A 20,044-nucleotide genomic window follows, 5' to 3' on the forward strand; every position below is an offset into this window, starting at 1 on the left:
AACAGAAAGTTCTGTTGCAGAGTGCTGGTCTAGAAGATGCTGAAAGGAAGTGGGCTCCCTCTAATGCCTTCCCCACCCCTTGTCCCTCAGAAGCCCACCACAGGTCTGTTGGCAATCACCCTGGCCCTCCATCTCTGCGACATGGTGCACATTGCTGGTTTCGGCTACCCAGATGCCCACAACAAGAAGCAGACTATTCACTACTATGAGCAGATCACGCTCAAGTCCATGGCGGTAAGCGGCCCCTGCCTGCAAGCTGGGTGGGGCAGACCAGCCTGGGACACTGAGGTGCGTGAGTAGTGCCAGTGGCCCAGAGGTAGCTCACAAGTGAGGTCACTCTGGGAGTCAGAACTGGCACCGAGGCATCTGGGGACTCTCATGCCAGTGTCCACTGTATTCGGTCACACAAATTCTATCTTCCTTCTGAGAAGAGGCATAGGGAAGGGAGCTCCCAGAGTGTGGGGACTATGGGGAGGGCCAGGGAGACTGTCCTGGGCCAAGGATGTCCCTAGGAGTCCCTCACTTTGTTTCCTTGGCTGTCTCCACAGGGGTCAGGCCACAACGTCTCCCAAGAGGCCCTGGCCATCAAACGGATGCTGGAACTTGGAGCAGTCAAGAACCTCACTTACTTCTGACTTGGGCAGGAGCTGTACCCATCAGTTTGCCTGCTCTCCTGCCTGAGCAACACCCAGCCACGGCTGTGCGGGTGCCTGGTGCCAGCATGACTGGCTTGGACTCCCCCTCGCCTGTTTAGGGCAGGGTCCCAGGACTGGCCAGGTCTGAGATGAGGCCATGCCCATGGCTCCTTTTGTGGAGGCCGGATCTAGTTCAGGGTGGAGGCCCTGAGGTGGTAGAAACTCGGCCAAGGAACGAGGCTTGTTGCTGTGGCACCTCCTTTCTGCCAGTGCCTGGAGATTATTTAATGGGCTATTTAATTAAGGGGAAGAAGGTGCTGTGGGCTGGTCCTATGGCATCCAGAAAAGGGGGTATACACAGTGTTCTGACCACTTTTTATAAAAACACAAAAGTGATGGGCTCACTAAGGCCTAGACCCAGAGCAGACCTCCCAGGAGGTGGGGGTCATCTGGGGTGAGTGGGTGCTCTTCAGACAGGGGCTGCTCCTCCCAGCAGGCATGGGAAGAGCAGTGGTAGGGGTGTTCCATGGAGAAGGGAACCTCATCTAGAAGGAGGTTCCAAACATATTAAACTATTTTTCCTAAACAGAGGCAGTTGTGATAACTTGTGTCCTTTCAGATTGAGAAGGACATGGATGGGCAGTGGGACACAGCCTTGGGCCCCTCTCTTGGTAGTGGACAGGCATTTTAAAGTCCCAGTTGGACCCAAACCAGGCCATCGTCATTCAGAAAATTTGTCGAGTATAGTGCTCGGTGCCAAGTCATACATTGTCACCCTGGCATAGCAGGCAAGCAAGCGATGCCCTGAGCAGCCCTGTCTGCTGGACACCCAGCCTGGCATCCTGTATCTTGATTTACTTCCCAGAGGTAGGGAGGGGTAGGAAGATGCCAGATGGGAGGGACACTCCCTCATCAGCTTTCAGTTCCCAAAATCTTATGCTAGGAGGTGTCTGTTTGAGGAAAGGGGTGGAGTCAGACAAAGGAAGCCAAGTTTTCCTTCTCAGATTAAGTGAAAATCATAAAATGGAGTTTACAGAAGGTCCTGCCATTGGCCTGGGCTGCCAGGAGCAAGATGGGCAGGGCTTGGGCAGCAGCTACATTTGGCAAGGCTTGTCAGCCAGTCGCCAGGCCAGGGCATGAAATGCTTCTGCCCCCCAACCCCCACCCCCCAGGTCTCTAGAACTGTGATAACCCTACTATTTGTCTGTCTCTTCTTTGTTCTCCACCTTCCCAGGCCCTGCTTAGCTGCCAACTGGGCTTCCCGCCACCCCCACAGCTGTTCCTTTACATCTGGAGCCAGGAGGGAGAGTTGGAACTCCCCCACAGGGAATGGGACACACAGCTGTGTTCCTAGCTTTCTCGGAAAGAGTTGCAGCTTTGAGGTTTTGAGGCTGGGACAGGACAGATAGAAGGGGCAGAGATTTGGGAGGAACAGAGGAAACTGACACTTGAAAGAGTGTTAGAGTGGAAAATACCCATCGTCATCTCAGAATGGTCCTGAGGACCATAGCAGGGAATGCCTGGCAGAACTACTTTGCTGCCCTCTTGCCCCAGGGGAAGAGGGGGATTCTGAAAGCAAAGGGGCCCCAGCATCTGTAGCCTCGAGTCCTCTTCCCTCCACATGAGCTTTTGGAGGGGGTACTTCCTGACATGGGTGTATGTGGAAGTGGGAAGCTCAGCTCTCCTCCCTGATTCTTCCCCAGCTGCTTCTCCTGAGGGTATGCAAAGAAGTGTCCATTTCCCCATCCAGGGCCATTGAAAGTGGCTGTCAACACATATCATCCAGCTGTCCTCGATTGGGGTCACTGCCTGTTACTGAACATGCCTAAACTTGAGCCAGAATCCAATAGACATGGATGGCCCAGACCCCCCAGACTCCACATACATGCATGTAGACACAGGAACGTTTTACATTCATGTTGGGTTATGCCTGATGCCTATGCAGCAGTCCCTCATGAGCACATATGGACAGGAATCTGTATGGGAAGGGGGTGTATACACCCAAACTATCCATCGTCCCCTTGGGCTGTGGGCTCAGCCTTCTCCAGAGTGCCTCCACCCTTAGGCAGATTGAGACAACACTGGCCATGAATCAGCGCACTGACTAGAGCTTTGATGTGAAGTTATTGGGTGGGGTTCTTTGGTGTCCTGAGAAAGGGGCTTTCATTCTTTGGTTAGCCCAACAATGTGAATGAACTGCCTGCCAGCCTGCCTGGTCCTGATTAAAACATGCCCTGAACATGGGGCGGGAGGAGAAACAAGGAACGATAAACACCTGAGTGCAAGTAGGCAAATCAGGGTTCTGCACCAAGCTCTGCTACTTAATTCTGCAGAATCCAATCATTCCTCATGTCTATGCTCCAATTTCTACGTTTCTTGAAACAAAAGGGTGGATCCAGCCAATGAGGACCACATTTCAGAATTATCTGGGGACGATTTAAGAATGGAGATTCTTGGGTCTTACCCAGGCTGTTGGGGATGGGGCCCAGGAATCCGGAATTTTAACGAGCACTCAAAAACTGCTCTAGCAGTCTAGACTCGAGGATGACCTCAGGGGCCTCTCTGAGCCTCGCCGCCGGCCTGCAAAGCCCATCCTAATTCCCAGCGTTCTGGAGCGGTATTAACCAGGCGCATGCGCAGGAGCAGCGGGCGCAGCTGGCCCCGCCCGGACCAGAGGGGCGGTCGGGCGCGCATGCGCCGTTGCCTGGGCGTGGGCCGGCGTGCTGGCCGTGGGGACCAAACGAGAGTCGGTCAGCGGCGAGCTGGTTGTCTACGGCCGGGGCGTGGTCCCCGGCCCTGCCTTATGCGAGGCCGCACCTCCCCAGCAGCGTGGCCTGCCGTGGACTCCCTACCCCTCACTGGGGTTGGGGGGGGCGGGGTTGGAGGTCAGACCTAGACTGCGAGGGAAAGGAAGAGACCTGTCCCGTCCAGTATAGATTCTACAAATCCTGCCCTCGGCCACAGAAGGAAACTGAGGACAAGACAGAGGGGCGGGGACGCCCAGCTCCGCCACCGAGCTAGGAAAGACAGAGGTTAGGCTTTAACCTAGCTCACAAATAAATTTAAATGATACTTTGTATTCATATCACATGGTGTGCCTTAATTTTGGATAATTTGGGTTTTTATTTATATTTTCGAAGGACATAAGTACAACTCAGACTGACTAGCCCACAAAAAATGTGAGCTCGAAGCAGGTTTGTCTGTGGGGCGGTAAGGTGGCGTGCACACGACTTAGCACCCTGTTGGATCTTGCAGGTTCAACTCCCTGCTGCCGAGTAATCAGCCGAGTAAACCTCTGCTCCTCCATCTGTAAAATAGTGATTCTGCATGCCCATCGCACCATGAGTTTTTAAGGCTCTAATGGGAATATGGTTGTGAGAACATTGTGTAGACTGTAAAGTATGATATAAATATTAGATTGGAAAGCTGCCTTGCATAATGGAAAACACGGAAAGAACAAAACAGAGGTGCCGCTGGAGGACCAAGTATATGCCCAACATGGCTGGCCACAGGAAAGTCTTTGTTTTCAAGTCACCCACAAGCAAAGTTAGGGCAAGAGTTAGCGAAATGACTCAGATACAGGCTTTGCATAATCAAACAATGAACAGTGAGTTCATACTGCTCTCTGGCAGTGGTTTTCAAGTTGAAGTCGGAAGCTTTTAGGGGTTTTTGGAGAATATAGTTTCTTGGGGAACATTATCTATTTCCATTACATGTGACTTACTACAGTAGATTCCTAAACTAAGGTTGAGAAGTACAATCTCAGTAAGCTCTTCTCTAAATTTTCTGACCTTTTTGATGTCTTAATTACAGCTTCAGAAAACTGTTAGTTTTGAGCATTCCCATGGTTCTGTACCAGACAAGTTTCCAGGAAATGTTTCCAACTTAACTTTAAGGAGGGGAGTGTGTGTGCGTGTGTGTGCGTGAGTGTGTGTATGCGGGCACACACTCACTCATCTGTAGTTATTGCCTTTCTGTCCAGTTCTTTCTCAATGAGTTTACCTCTCTTGTTAGAAATCTCAGAGATCCTGCACCAGAGAAATGAGGCAGGGAAATGAACCTTGAGCCTCATTAGACATCAGATTTGGGGAGCGTGCCATTTCTTCATATAAAGGGATTGCAGAGAGCTGGGAGCAGGTGGGAGAGACCACAGTACTAGCTAGGAGGGTTAGCACAGAGGACGTGACAAAAGATTTTAGGGAAATATGAACTTTGGGAGTCAGATTTCAGGTTTCCAGGGAAAACCAACAATTTAAAGTATACCCACCCCTCAACAGCGGCACAGCTTCCCCTCAGGAATCTTGCAAGGCAGGGAGGGTGGAGTTGGGTGGAGGGAATGAAAGAAGGCTCAAATGTTGAAATCACCCTAGGGGACTGAAGTTGGAATAACTGAACTAAGCTATTCCAGAACCATCTATTATTCTGAGGCTTCCTAAAACACTATTTACATACATCACCAACTTTAACACTTAAGGAGTGTTTTCTCTTGCTTAAAAATATGTTTCTCTCTGGAGGAAAAAAAAATCACAAGAGTACAAGTTGAAGTCGGAGAGGGAGACTCCAGTTCTATTCTCTTCCTCTGTAGATTTATGTTACAGTGGTGTAAGCCTGCATGGCACAAGAGCTAGAGAAATTTAAAGTCAGATAGGAGGTTTTACCTGAAAATTCTGCTGTAGAAGAATCCTTATTTATATCACCTTATCTCGACTGCCTTCTTCCTTAAGTATTTCTCCCAAGAGCAGTGTCCATTAGTGTCACATACATATTTTCTGGTCCTTGGGCATCAAGGTCCTGGCCCTTTAATTTTCTTGCAAAGGAGGCGAGGGTGGTATTTTAATTTAGTCTACCTGAACTTGTCTTTGGGAGTGATCTTTGGGGGGAGGAATCTGTATGTTCAGCTCCTGTCCTGAGTAGCCCTCTTCCTCTTAAATCATTGGTAACAGATGTCAGAGAAGCTCTCAATTCTCCTAATTCTTGTTTCCTGAGACTTCACTTACCTTGTTTTTGAATATTAATACTTTAGAATCACCACAAAGAAGACAACTATAAAGGAGCATTCTTTGAATGTTCTCACAGAATTCCAAAATATTTTCAAGGTCCATGAGGTGAAGAATCAGTGGAAGGAGATAGATGCCTTTGTATGGCTGGGCTCCTTGATTATTAGGCTTAAGGGGTGCTTTTGGCCCAGGGGTTGAGGACATCCCAGCCCTGTGGGTGGCCTCAGTGGACTGCCCTAGAGAGGAGATCTGGGAACATGGAGTGGCAGGCATATACCAGCACCAGGGATGCAGACTACAATCAATGATGTATTTTGTAAATGGCGTGTGTTCACAAAAGACCTTTTAAAGGTGAGGGCTGAGGCAGGAGTAAAACTACAGGGCTTGTAGTAATGACAACTTTCAGTTATGTCAGAGACCTAGCCATTAGATGGGAGGGGGAGAGGGACCCAGGAAGAATAGCAGTTAGGGAGAGAATGGATGGTCATCCTCTCCCTACTACAAAGATGTATTCATCTGGGAAAACAAATCCTAATTTTTAGAAAGATGAGTAGTTTGAAATTTTCTCATTTTCCCCAGTTTATGCCCTAGTTAGGGTGGTTGGGGAAAAGATTGGAGGCTTACTGCAAATGAGAAGTCAAGATCAGGGTGAGAGGTCTATCAGTGATTCTCAAAGATTGCAGGTAGTTTTGATGCTAACGCTGCAAATGGCTGGTATGTGGTTCATATCTCCTAAAAGCAATGCAGATAAAAGGCTTCTAAACTTCTTTTAAAGGGGAAGTAAAATTCAAGATAGAATTGAGATTGTTTTATGTCTAAATGGTTATGTTTCTTTAGATAGGTACACCAATAGTATTTTAAATAAAAATCTATATGCAAATTAAGATAGTTTTTATTGAAATATTTATACTTTTATTTAATAAAAAGTTTATTTAATAGGGAAGCTTCTTAGAGTAGAAACTAATTGCAGGTTGGCTTTCATCTGTTTTTCTGGTGCTGGCATAAACCACACATAATACCTACAAAGAGCTCATTGAACTTGTAGGGTGTGTGCGTTGTGATTTCAATTCTGGTTCCTTAATGGCAAATACCGTAGGCTGTGTCTACACCTGCCCATACAGGAAGTGAGAAATGCAGTTCCTGTTATGAGCAATCTCCCAAGGGTGCCATCATGTTTGTTTTAATTCCCCCTGGTCCATTCCGCTCTGGAAGCTCAAAGACAGCTTCAAGTCCAATTACTTTATAGCACTTATTTCAATAGGCTCTGTCAGAAATGGATTTGATGTATTCTAGCTCTTCAAGCAAGAGCACTCCCTATCTGTGAAAGTTGAAGAGATGGTGGAATAACTCTGGCCTTCCCAGACTGATAGCTATCCTGAGAATTAGAAACTGGGCTCCCATCCAGGGACTAGGAGCCAACAGTGAATTTTAAAGCTATCAGAAAACTGGACACTGGCCTTAGTAGGGGAGGAGAGGATTCCATACACAGAATAGCTTTGTTTCCCAGGGAGCAGTGGTCTTTCCAGGTCATCTGGGGACTTGAGGTGGAGGTTGCCAGTCCCACCTTCCTAATGGAGCTCAGCCTACTCCAGTGGGTGCTAGCAAATGACCTTTACTGCCAGCTGTTTTCATCATATTCTAGGATGCAAGTGGCCTTGAGTTGGCACTGCAGGATGAAAAGATTTTATAGAGGAAATCGTGTGTGTTTAAATCTCTTGTTTGCCACGTGTTAGCTCCGTGACCTTGGGCAAGTCTTTTGGCTTCTTTAAGTCTCATTCCCTTGCCTGTAAAATGGTAATACTTTGTAGAATTGTGAGGATTACATAAGATTACAAATGTAGGCTCATTTCAGTTAATTTGAAATCACCTACAGGGAGATTCAAGGCTTCCTGTGGCTTTAAAGTTTTTTTTTTAACATCTTCCTTTACCAGCTTTTTTTGCACTCTTCTTTATAAGAAGTAAATAGGACTGGAAACAACTGAGAGATGCACATAGCTCAGCCTAGGCTCCTTCTCAATGCCTCGACATTTCAGAAGCCCCCAGATGCTACTCGTTTCCCCGCTCTGTGTTATTCTCTTTGACCAGGGCCTTACTTGTGACCTATCCCTTTGGCAGTCTTTGCTGTATTTGTGCACTGGAGGGTGCTCAGGGGGTTGGGCACTGGACAGCAGAGTCTTGACTGCTCAGCCCCTCTCAAGATTCTTGTTCCTCTTCTATGACAGTCCACATTCTTACCCTGGGAATACCTGAAGCTCAGGAGGGAGATGAGCTCATTCTGTTCCACAGAGAACAGTTTTCTTCCCTGTGCTTCCGGTTATTCTGAATATAACCTTGGGTTTCAGGAAAGAATGGATACCCCCCCGCCCCTTATGGAAACTGTATATGTGTGGCAGGGGACAAGGAACAAGGTAGGATGTGGTGAGGATTAAGAGGGAGATTTCCCACTCATCCTAGGGTGGGGAAGACCGGGAAAAATTAATGGACAAATCCTCTTAAGTCATCCTCTTCCTTATTCTAGCACAGCGAGGCATTTTGCATCTGGTCTTAGAAACTTATTTCCTTTTGGCAAAGGCAACACACATATGGGGAAGAAGAAGGCTTGTCGAGATTAACCTCGAATGCTCAGGGGCCAGTACTCTGGCATCCATGCCAGGCCAGAATGGTACTAGGAGCAGGATGTGGGCCTGGGATGTACACTTATATTTCTCATCAGTTTCTACTCCCTTGGGCTTGAGGGCTGCAGAGGAAGACGTATAGGGCACTGGGGAGTTTTGAAGCAATTGGAAACATGGTGGAAGAGGACATCCCTTTGGCGATGTAAAGAATCCCATCCAAGGAATCAGTGTATGGAAAGAAGCACAGACTTGTGATGAAGGCTCCCATGATGAGTAAGGACTACAGGGAAAATTGGAAGAGAAGGATCTAAAACTTAAGGGGAACTTCAACTGTAAGGACAATTTGGCTTCTCAAAGGTTCCATTTGAATCCTGCTTCCTGAGCTCGCCCTCTAACTTGCCCCTGTTTACCCATCCCCATCCCATCTGCCATCACTACATCGAGCTTCCCAGCCAAGCAAGGCCATCCTTAGAACATTTGAGTCTCAGATGGGGTAATGGCGTTTAGTGCCATAGGCTCTTTGAGGAGGGCCTCCTCCCCTGAACTCCCCAGGAAGGGAGTTTCCCTTGTAGAATGTTGCTGAGGGAAAGGCCTCGAATTACCCCTCCAGTGCCCAGTATGACCACTTTGCCACTGAGCCACATATGGCATGAGTCAGGTGGTTGGTGAGTCCTGCTTTTGCACACCCTCTAGGTTGGGCACATCCACCAGGAGAGGAGTCTGCCTGTAGGAGCTACAGCCAGCACACCCAGAACCATCAACTGCCTTCATTATCTAGAAAAAATGAATCAAAGCAGGGCAAAGAACCTTGGGTTCCCAAAGCATACTCCGACCTCTTGGGTTCTTCCTATGGCTCCGTAGGAACAAAAGGAAAGAACAGATTTGTTGGAGTAACAGCCCTAATATTTATTCCCAGGTGGTGAGTAGGAGGGGTAAAGTGTCGATATACTTTCTCTCAAGCCTGCAGAGTCTTATTGACGATGGGACCACTGTTCCTGGTGTGAATCTAGGCCCCAGGAGACTGATCTGCTGAAAAGGCAAGTCTTACCACCGTAAAGACCTGACCTCTATTCCCCTCAAACCTACATCTCCCAGGAAACACTTTCCCCGATGACCAGAGAAGCTCTCACACTCCATATATTAACTCTGATGTGCTGTAGGGGAGTACACAAAGCAAGGGGTGGTGGGTGGGGAGGCTCTGAGGCACACAGCCTGGCAAGGGGCATGTCGGGCGAGGTGTTCCTCAAGTGCTCACACTTTCCCTCCTTCCCCTCCCTCCCTTTCCCTGAATGCCAGTCTCTGATTGGGCCAGTCCCCCCTCAGAGTTCAGAGGTACCCAGTCCAAGGACAGAACTGCAAGAGTATAGGACACAAAACACCAAACAAATTGGGGGTGGGCTCCCAGCCAGTATGGTGAGAGACAGTCCTGTGGCCAGGGCCATTTCTGGGTTCAGCCTCCAGGGTCTGGGCTCTGTGCAGCAGAGGGCACTGGGGTCTCTGGGGCAGCTCAGTGTAGGTGTAGGGGAGTGCATCACCCTGCTTCTCCCCAGGGCTGTACAGGAGCACAGGCGCAGGGGTAGGGAGTATGGGCAGCAATGGGTAGAGCTGATGGGGAGACTGGAGAGTGGATGGCAGTTTCATTAAAGCAAAGTTATAGCTGCCTCTAGTGCCTGTGGGAGGAGCCGGTAGGGAGGGCCCTCCAAGAAAGGGCCGGGGACCAGAGTGTCCAGCACGGAGCACGGTGTACTAAGCTGTATCCTCTGACACTTCCCTACCCCACACCTCTGGCACATTGTAGCTGGGGACACAGATTTGTGCTTGATCAGGGCTTTGGAGGAGGGTGGTAGCAGAGGCACTCTAGGGCTGTCCTGGAGGCTGCCGGTTCTGGGGTCCTCTGCAAAGTACCCATAGTATCTGGAGAGCCAAGATGTATCATGGCCCCTGTTCCCCGCCTCCCTGCCCGAGGTCTGGGATCCTCAGACATGAGTCTGCATCCGCCGCTGCAGGGGTCGGCTGGGGTCGGAGTTCTGGGAAGAGGACTGGGAGTGGTGGGAAGAGGAAGCGGAGGCCTTGCTGGCCTTGTCGAACTGCACGTAGCCATCCTGCTTGCCGCTGCTGCTGACACTGCTGTCACACTGCGTGTCCAGGAAGGAGCTGCTGTCGCTGAGGGAGCCCCTTTGGAACTCACGCTCACAGAGCTCAATGGAAGAGCTGCCCATGCCCAGCACGAACCTCTGGCCGTAGTCGTAGAGACGGCCCTGGCCACTCAGGGTGCTGTAGATGTTGGTGAAGGACATGCCTGTGGGCACTCGCTGCTTGCCTGTGGGACGCAGGTCCGGCTGACAGCTGGACAGTGAGATGGTGGGGGTCGAGTGGTGCTCCTTGAAGGTGTTGACGCTGTAGTAGCCATTGGTGGGGTCCTGGGGTGAGGAACAAGAGTGAGAGTGGCGTCACCAGGTGGGCAGAGCCTGCGTAGATTGAACTTCCTAAGCTGAGCTGGTCTTACCTTACACAGGGAAGGATGAGGTCAGACAGGAGGAGGGGACAGCTGAGGAGAAATGCGGGGGGCGGGGGCTAGAAGGGTTAGCCTGGCAGGGACACCAAGAAGAGAGGGCTGGCAGGTGTTCAGGTGGCAGCAGGCAGGGGACGGCACTGAAGGGAGGGAAGCAGGGGGTTCTTGGGTATATTGGTTATGTCAGCACAATGCAAGGTCATCTGTAAACCAGATTTTATTTGTTTTGCTTTTTTTCCAGAACACAGATACTTAGTTTTAAGTTTGTCTGTGAACAGGTTGTGGGAGAGGAGAACTGTGGGACCCCGACTGTAACCCTCTCGCATTTTTAGTGCGGACAGCAGGTGTCTTTGCAGGGAAGGGTTCCATCTTAGGGAGAGGATAAGGTGACTTCTGGCCTTTCTCTTCTATTTGCTGTTGTTGTTTGTCTGGACATAGAGGTTGGGCCATCCCAGCTGAAGACCAGATTCCATGCCGGGTCCTACTGTCTGTGGCCACTCCTACCTTCAGGTTCTGAAACTCCTTCTCCTCTTCTTTGAGGACCTCCAGCTGCTTCAGGACTGAGTCTTGTTGGAATTCACTCCGGTCCATCTGCAACCCCCAAATGGCTGCTCAGTAGGGAGGAGGTGGGCTAAATGTCCACTTCCCCCAAGGAAAAAATGGAGAAACCAGCTCGAGAGAAGCTTGCCATCTCTGCCTCCCCCCGTGCCCCCTGCCCACCTCCCGCTGCCTGGCCCATGGAAGGCAGGTAAAGGAATCAGGAGGAGATTCATCTTGACAGACAGAGAGAGACATGGGAGGTGGGGGAGGGTGAGTGAGGGGCAGTCTCTAAGATTGAATTTACTTCCCCCGGCCTAGCAAATCTCCTCCAGAGCTCTCACTTGGCTGATTCAATTCAATTCGTTGAGCATTTACTGAATCTCGGGCCAAGAACTATGTCAAGGGCCAGGCACACACAGGTTTAGATATAGGTGTGCTCCTCAGGGAGATGGGTCTGTAGATAAATAATTATAGAACCTTGACCAATGGGCACGGTTGGAGCCCTAGCAGGGCCATGTGTTACCTAGTGCTACTCTTAATGAAGGCCTTAAGAAGGAGTCACGATGATCCCAGGCCATACCTGCTATTCACAGGGATGACTTGGATGTACTAAAAGTTTCCTTCTGCAACAAACACCAAAGAGCTCAAAGGCAAGGATCACTTCTTGTTTCTCTTTGGATCCCCAACAACCTTGGCACAGTGCCTCGGGTACTGTGGTCATTGACCTAGCTGCTTTTGGGATTGGAATCATATTTAATTGTGTTTTATTAATTCTTTGATTCACCAGTGCTTAGTGCAGTGCCTGATCTACATTAGCACCGTTACAAATGTTATGTTTGTGTTGGATGAATGAATGAAGTGGCATAGCTCTAAGTTTCTGAGAATTAAAATAATAGGCTTAAGGTGAAAAATAAAGCATACTTGGCACACAGTGAGTACATTAATCGACCTTAATCAACACAGTGATGGTATCCGGTGGCACATAGCTGCTTGGCATGTTTCATTTCTGTACATGACATGACCTTGGCCAGGTTCCCAGCCAGTCTTTGAGCTTTGGTGCTCTCCTTTGTGACTCACTTTCCTGGTCTCATTTTCGAGCCTCATGGAATCAGCCAAAGGACTTCCACCTTGTTCTCTCCTCACCAATGCTGCGTTTTTTATTTTCCAGGAAATGCTCTGGCTCTATGTGGTTTGCAGTTCTTCTTTCCCACTGGATTCAACTTTTAAGCCTGCCTCTCCTCGGTGTAGGGCCGTAGAGGGGTGGTGTGTATGTGTGAAGGACTCGGGGGAATGACGGCCTCTCCAAGGGGAGGGTTGGCCACAGAGCTCTCAGTAGGTCCCTCTGCTTCAATTATCCTTCCCCCAAACCCCTGCTCTTAACTGACTACTGAGTGACTTCCCCTCTTTTCCTGAGAGTTTGGACTGGGGGGTGCGGAGACAGTCTGAGGCAACCGGAATGTCTCAATGGGAGGAAATTCAAAGTCCCATTTGGGATGAAGGACAGGCCAGGCACTTTCATACAGGCTTGATGAAGCTCATCTAGAGACATCCACTCCTTCTCAGGTCTAGGCTGCAGTCTCCTCCCATGTAAGATTAAATGTTCTGCTGTGTCAGGCTCTATGTTAGCCCCAGGGAAATATACATGCATAGATTCGAGAACATGACCTTTGCCCTTGAGGAACTCTGGGATAATTGGGGGAACTGACATGTAATTAGAGCAATACGCTGTAAAGGAGGCACATACAAAGTGTTTGGGAAAAGCAGGACAGTGCACAGTTCTGCCAGCAGTGGGGGGACAAGTGTGGAAAATTATAGAGGAGATGACATTTGAGCTGATTCTCACAGGAGAATGTGAAATTCAAGTGATCCATTCGACAGGCAGAGGGACAGCCTGTGCAAAGCCTCCAAGGTCTAGAAGACACACAAAGGCCAGGAATTGCAATTCTTTGGGTATCTAGAGGGCCCCAAGCGTTTGGCAGGAAGGTGGAGCTGGCAATGTCGGCAGCCACTGCGACATACTTGTCTGGGACTTTCTCCAGCAGACATGGGGAACCGTCAGGGATTTTCAGTAGGCTAGTCACAGGGTCGGGTTATGTTTTAGAAGGATACTTTTGTGGGACTCTGGAGAGGGGACTGAGTAAAGTGGTGAAAAATCAGAATGGTGAGGCCACTTAGGAGGCTGCTGTGACTGTCTGGGGAGCCACAAGGAGAACTGAGCTGCCAGAGAAACAGTGGAGCAGAGGCGAGGCACCCATTTGAAGAATCTTTAGAAGTGGCATTGAGGGGACCCCCAAAAATCAACTGGGTAGAAAAAGAGCAGCCAAAGAAAACATCAGCTCAATGTAATAAGCATTAGTGAGCACCTTCCAGGGACTGGAAGGCTCTGGAGATGTGGGATGAATAAAGCAGCTTGCTCAACATCTAAGTGGAGATAGATAAGGAAACAGGTGATTTGTGAGCAACCCAAACAGCAAACATCTCTTGAGCACTTGTGCTCCATGGGCTCCAGGCTCGTTAGCGGTTTTGATCATCTAGCCCTCACCGTGGCGTGCGTACTCTTACTTTCATTCCATTTTCTTAGATGAGGAGACTGAGGCACAGAGCAGCCCATGCTCTTTCCCCCTTCAGCATATCACCACGAGGACAGAGTATGCACAAGAATTTTCTAGCAGTGTTTCGGGATTCTGATTGGACAGCTGGATGGGTTATGGCTCATTAATGGGGATCGGGAAGAGGAAGAGCAGGCTTGGGGCGGCTGGAGAAGTTGAGTTTGCTTATGGTAAGCAAGCCATTTCTGGAATAGGAACCTATGCCCCTTGCAGACTTTTTGGGGGGTAGCAGGGCAGGGGCATGTGCTGAGTGTCTGTATTATCTATGTGTGTGTGTGTGTAGAATTATGTTATATAACAACATATTATGGCTATTTATGCATGTCTTCTCTCTTGACTGAACGGTCAGGTTCCCTGAAAGCTGGGACTGCATCTTAGATGTTGCCGAGTCTCCTAGAACGCCAAGCGCAATATAATAGGCACAGGATCATTCTTGGTTGACCTGGCCTCTCACAGGGGAAGGGCACATCTTGACTGACACTCTGCTTCACGACACGTCTAGGGCTTCAGGAGGCCTCCAGTCCAGGACCTTCAGGGCACAGAGGTCGGGGTGGGGTGAGGGTAAGTTAGCATTCTCACCATCAGCTGCTTGATGGTGGGGTGTTCCTCGGCCTCCCGGCCAGAGGCAGGTTCCTTGTGGACAATCTCCACTCGGATATCATTCTTGGCCGACACAACACCTTTGAGATCTGGACATAAAATAGGAAAGTGTAGATGACAAATTCAGTCTGCATCCTCAAGCATTAGGGCCTGAGTTGTCAAGCCCCTGCCACCCCTGTCGCCCCCAGAGTTTACCCTCCAGCCCCTGAACTCAGCAGCTTCACCACCCCATGCCCACCCGCCAACAGAACACCTGTCTGAATGCGCTGAGGGCTATTAGGGCCTCAGAGCTCTCTCTCTGTTAGCTCTTGGTTACATGCACCTCAGTCTGTCACTGCCACTTCCTTGTCTCAAGATGTTGTCTTTATCTATTTGTCCACCTTACGGAGCTAGGTCCTTTCATCCTACTAAGTTCTCACCTCCTTCTAGAAGTCTGACCTACTCTACCAGGCTCTGATCTCTCCATTTCGAGAATCACGAATCTGGCTCTTAGGACCTTAATGTTCAACCAACTACCCAAAGCAGAAACATCCCCGACATGTGGTGGGGCGCTTGTGCACTCTCGAAGATTGCAAATGTCTGGAGTTTCCATCCCAGCTACTGTGCCAGTGCTTCCATTATGGAGACGGAGACTTTAAAACTTCCAGAGGAGGCAGCCAGTCTACAGTTGGAGAGCTGTTAGAAAATCCTGGTGAAAATCTGCTTCCCCATAATTTCTACTGAGAGGGTGGTGAGGGAGGTCCTGAGACCACATAACTGGCGGCAGTCAAGACAGCCAAGGCCACTTAGCTTGGAGTGGAAGAGACTTAAGTGGAAGACCCAGCTTTCTTTCCATACCTAAAGGCTGCCGCATGGTGGAGGGAGCAGGCTTACTCTGATTATTCATTTTGCACCTTACACTCACGGAATATTAGAACTGGGCGGGGTCACGAAAGTCACAGCATCCAGCCCCTCACTATTACACCTGAGGACGCTCGGGCTGGGAACAGTTGTGGCCTGCCCAAGCTCGCGTGGCAGAAGTGGGGGGACGAGAGGACTGTGTTTCCGTTGTTTTCACCTCTGCTCTGCCGTCCCATTTCACGTGTCTGCGTGTATAACGTCAGCATTATGCCCAGGATGGAAACTCCAGACATACACGATCTTCAGGGGTGCACGAACACAGCAATTTTATTGCTAATGACTAAAGACCTTTGAAAGTCTGCACCGTGATTCTTGAATGCTTTTTTTTTCATGTGGAGGTAACCTGCTTTTCTGGTTAGCCCAGTGGATCTTGGAGGGCAAAGATGGACCCCTCCCTCCCTGATTTCTAGAGTTCTGCATGGCCACATGTGTTCAATCCAGAGTGCTGGCTGACTGCCCTGTTGGGTGAAGTTCACTTTCATCCAGTTCACTCTTATTTGAGCGCCCACTATGTGCCAGACACCCACAAAGCATTGCACATACAAAAATGCATATGACCCCCATCCCGGCCCCGAAGCTCACAGCACTCAGGGTCCCTGCTCCCTGCACTCCTGCTTACTTGCTCTCCGGGGCAGCCTAAGCCTGGCCTTTTTCTCTGTCCCCCTCCCTGAGATCCCGGGTCTCCCTCCCGTACTTCTCTGGGAGCGGGCACAGCAGAAGGCCACAATGGTTGCCATGAGGACGAGGAAGGCCACGCCAGCTCCTACGGCCACCCCGATGATGACGGCCATCGGCACAGACTCTGTGGGAGAGAAGCAGGCGCAGCTGACGAGGGGCCCGACAGCCCACTCTCCCCCAGGGCCTCACCCAGTTCCTTCAGGTGCAGCCCCTGCCAAGCTGGTGCCAGATCACGGTACACAGGCTCCTCTGGGAAGTGCCTGTGGCACTGGCAGTGGAGTGAGAAGGCACAGGCAGAATCCAACAGGGTCAGCTCAGGTGGGACATGGGGTAGGGGAGAGGGAGGGAGGGTTTAGGGAAGAACCTGAAGCAATGGTGGTGGGAGAGGGAGGCAAGCAGACATGGGAGGGGAGGGTCAGGGAGGGCACACGGGAGATGAGAGGCAAGGCTGGGCACAATTTAGCTCTGTTGGGCATTAAACCAGGAATATTCTATCATGCGATAGCTGGAGAGTCATTAAGTCCTGGCTTTTCTTTGAAAAATGACTGTGGTCACTGCCCTTGTCTGGTTTCTGCTTTCCTTCTCTTCCCTTTCCCAGGGCAAGAAGCTGGACATGGATAACCAGCTTTTAGAGTTCTCAGGTTTGAGGCAGCTTCCCCTCAGGGCCCGCTGGGCATTAGAGAGTGTAAATGCCAGAAGCCCAAGTCTTAGGGACCAGGGGAGCAGGATCACAGCCCCCTGTGCCTTTAAGGAGAAATGCTCCTTTTCCTTGACCCCCCCCCCCCCCTTCCCGCGTTCTGCTCCTTCCCCTCTGAGGCCAGTCCTGGAGAGGGACCTGGAACTGCAGCTAGGCAGAGCCTCGCTCCCTGCTGAGTTTCTGTGGTCTGTGCCTGCCCTAGCCCTGTAGAGGTGGGGATAGGGGTGATGTTGGGGGCGGGGAGCGCTCTTCCAGACAGTCCTGGCCCTTCTGTGGCTGAATGCGGGGCCCGAACACATGATTTTGGGCCCCAAATCATCCCTTTAGAATGGAACTAGAGAATGCTGGGGCACAGAGACCTTTGGACCCACTGAGCCCACACCTCCTCCCATTTTTGGATGAAAACACCAAGGTTCAGAGAAGTCAGGCGACTTGGTTAAGGACACACAGCTGCAGTAGAGCTAGGGCAAATCCAGGTCTCCTCTCATCTTCCCTCCAACCCCCACCCCAATCTTGCCCAGCTCCGTCCACTGTATCACACAGCGCCCTCCAAATCTCCCACACTGTACAGCCCAGACTCCATCACTTCCTCTGAGCAACTTACTTTGCCTTTTTTTATCTGTAAATTTCTAGATCGGAAAGAGGACTGTAGCAGATCTAAGGCCTAAAGGGGAGGAAAGTTCCTGGTAGAGCTGACTGCCCATGCTCAGTGTGGATGAGGTGGAATGAGGCAGGTGGTTTAGCCTCTTGTTTCCTTCCTTCCTTCCTTCCTTCCTTCCTTCCTTCCTTCCTTCCTTCCTTCCTTCCTTCCTTCCTTCCTTCCTTCCTTCCTTCCTGGTTTCCCATCTAAGTACTAGCCAGGCCCAACCCTGCTTAGCTCCTGAGATCAGACATCCGGCTTGTTCATGGTGGCATGGCCATAGACCGTTTGTAAACGTTTGTGAAACGTTTGTAAATGATCGTGGCTCCACTGGGGGCTGGAACTCAGGACCTTCTGCATGTAAAGCAGACGTGCTAACCACTACGCTATGGAACCATGTCTTCATTGTGGTATTTAAAGAGAAGAAAACCTTAGCCCTGGCCTTGGAGATGCCATTGGGTGGACATGTGGGTCCCCTCCTCCCGGAAGGAGCAGGTGACTGTTGGTTGGCTGTGATGGTGGTTTTTCTCATGCATTCCTTCCACCCCGGGACTTGGGACTTGCACACCAGCTCATTCATTACTTTCCTACCGGTAGTTGAGAGATCACTGTCAGAGAGGCAGCGGAGGGGGCGGGGAGGAGGTGGGTGCAGCAAACATTCAGAGACTGAAAATGGGAGGTGCTTGGGTTTGGTAGTAGGAGTCAGGAATCTAGGGACTCAACCTCAGTGACCTTGCTTTGACAAATAGATGATTTCAGATTTTAATTCCATCAGGAAAAGAAAACTGCATTGGAAGCTCATTGTCTCTATGCTTTTGAATTTCATTAATTTGGGTTTGATTTAGTTTCTCCTCAGATTTCTAGTAAGTTTCCTTGGAAAACCTTGGTCTTGTCTCAGCTGAGCTCAGATGCAGAGGATGACTGCGGAAGGTTCCTGAAGCTTTCTGGGCCTCAGGGTCTCAGGGAAGCAGTATCTCAAGTGCCATCTGCCTCCGGCATTCTGTGAGTCCACATGTCCTTGAGTTGTTAACAGCTGGGGGGCCCTATCATATCTGGAGAACTGTCCCTGAGCAGGTGGGCAAGGGCAGGGGGAGAGGGTCTGATGGGGGCAGGGGGACCCATGAGGTGGCATTCCCTCGCAGCCTGCCTGTGTGCATTTCCTTTTTGCCTGGCTTCCTGAGGTCTGGCCTAGGCTGTCTGTGCTGGCTGTCCCTCTCTGGACAGAGAACTCCCTGGACGTCCTCTAGAGAGGGACTGGAGAAAGGGCTACCCAGCCTCCTCTCCATCCAAGGAAGTGCACTGGGCATGAGGAGTCTCAGTCACAAAGAAGGGGTCAGGGCCCTCTGGATGAGCGGAACAGACACACGTGAGATGCAGACGGGCAGGAGACACCATCCCAGCACCAGGAGGGGCGCTCAGGGGCCTCAGGGAGAATAATGCTGGAGGCTGACAACTGCTGCCTCCGTGAGCTTGTCTGTGCCCCAACTGGAGCTTGCTGAAGGAACTGGCTCCTTCAGGGCCAGAGTGGAGGGAGAACTAGGGCAGAGGACCCCATGTCTTCAGCATGGCCTTGATCAGCCTTGATCAGTCAGGTTTGCAAGGTCCTCATTCTCTTTTCTGGGTTTCTGCTTGGAGGTTGGTGGCAGCTGTCTCCTGTGGGGGCCCAAGGTAGAACAGCTCAACCCAGGGAGCCTGATGACCACTCCGCTGCCAGGTGCCTGCGGAGGGGGGCACTGCCCGCGGCCTCCGCCTGGTGGTGGGGTGGTAGTGCTGTGGGGGACTGCAGGCGAGGGGGAGGAGGCAGCGGTGAGAAAGCACGGATCAGCGTGGATTATGCAGGCTACAGCAGCCCCTGGAGGCCCTGGCACCCAGGGAAGCCATGGCCACGCTGGTGGCTGGTGACGATGTTGAGAAGCTGGAAGAGTCACGGAGAGTGTGGAAATGGAAGGAGGCCGGGCTGTGGGGAGCTCTCCCGAGAAGGGAGGAGCCAGGACTTCTGAAGGGAAAGGATGAAAGGAACGGAGTAGGAGGAACAAGAGTCAGTGTCCCTGGCTGCAAGGAGCCTGCGGGCTCTGGTGGCAGTGAGGTAGGAGACTGGTCTCTGGGGTTACTAGACCCACGCTGGCTGGGACCCCCTCTCCCTGCTGCCCTGACTGCACTGAAGCCTGGAGACAGGGGAGGACATGAAGTTAGAGGCCTGCACGGGCCTCCCTACTCCTTTTGGGGTCCCTCCCCCACTAGCCCAGAGGTCCCTTCCCCCCATCCCGGGGAATTCTTATGTCTCCTTCCGTACCTGCTTCCAGCCCGGCTCCCGACTTCATTTCCGAACCTGTTTGGAAATAAAGCAAGCGTCCACAGCCAGGGCCTGGCTGGCCAGGGTGGGGTGGCACTGGGGGTTCTGCCACCTAGAGAGGGCTGGGGTGAGGGGGCTCCCTCCTCAATCACATCTTCGGGATCACGCAACAGACCTGGCTGGACTAGCCCAACTGAACTTGGAGAGACTTAGAGGCTCCAGGAGGGAGGGACCAGAGAGAGAAGTCAAGGCTGGGGGTGGGGCAGGTGTGGGAGGTCAGGTGAGACACTAACAGGAGGGCGTGGGGATGGGGCACTGAGGGGAGGAC

The 20,044-nt window shown here is 51.0% G+C and overlaps 2 protein-coding genes across 12 annotated transcripts in view; one reads left to right on the top strand and one right to left on the bottom strand.

Moving 5' to 3' along the window:
- Positions 1 to 1,225, top strand: part of ST3GAL4 (ST3 beta-galactoside alpha-2,3-sialyltransferase 4) — a 31,788-nt gene extending 30,563 nt beyond the window's left edge. For 5 of the 9 annotated variants that reach the window (XM_036221932.1, XM_036221933.1, XM_016139141.2 and 2 more), the window contains 2 exons: positions 91 to 234; positions 549 to 1,225. In XM_036221932.1, the coding sequence (XP_036077825.1) occupies positions 91 to 234; positions 549 to 635 (231 nt within the window). In that variant the 3' untranslated portion in view covers positions 636 to 1,225. The other 4 variants (XM_016139132.2, XM_036221931.1, XM_016139136.2 and 1 more) reach the window with 1 other exon arrangement.
- A 7,771-nt stretch (positions 1,226 to 8,996) lies between these two features.
- KIRREL3 (kirre like nephrin family adhesion molecule 3) overlaps positions 8,997 to 20,044 on the bottom strand; it is a 521,313-nt gene continuing 510,265 nt past the window's right edge. Inside the window, exons 14-18 of one of the 3 annotated variants that reach the window (XM_016139130.2) lie at positions 19,717 to 19,752; positions 16,103 to 16,210; positions 14,488 to 14,597; positions 11,264 to 11,350; positions 8,997 to 10,667 (exon numbers count right to left, since the gene is read on the bottom strand). In XM_016139130.2, the coding sequence (XP_015994616.1) occupies positions 10,224 to 10,667; positions 11,264 to 11,350; positions 14,488 to 14,597; positions 16,103 to 16,210; positions 19,717 to 19,752 (785 nt within the window). In that variant the 3' untranslated portion in view covers positions 8,997 to 10,223. The remainder of the gene's footprint in view (positions 10,668 to 11,263; positions 11,351 to 14,487; positions 14,598 to 16,102; positions 16,211 to 19,716; positions 19,753 to 20,044) is intronic. The other 2 variants (XM_036221929.1, XM_016139131.2) reach the window with 2 other exon arrangements.

The sequence above is a fragment of the Rousettus aegyptiacus genome, unplaced genomic scaffold (assembly GCF_014176215.1).
Source record: "Rousettus aegyptiacus isolate mRouAeg1 unplaced genomic scaffold, mRouAeg1.p scaffold_m13_p_5, whole genome shotgun sequence".
Taxonomy (NCBI): Eukaryota; Metazoa; Chordata; class Mammalia; order Chiroptera; family Pteropodidae; genus Rousettus; species Rousettus aegyptiacus.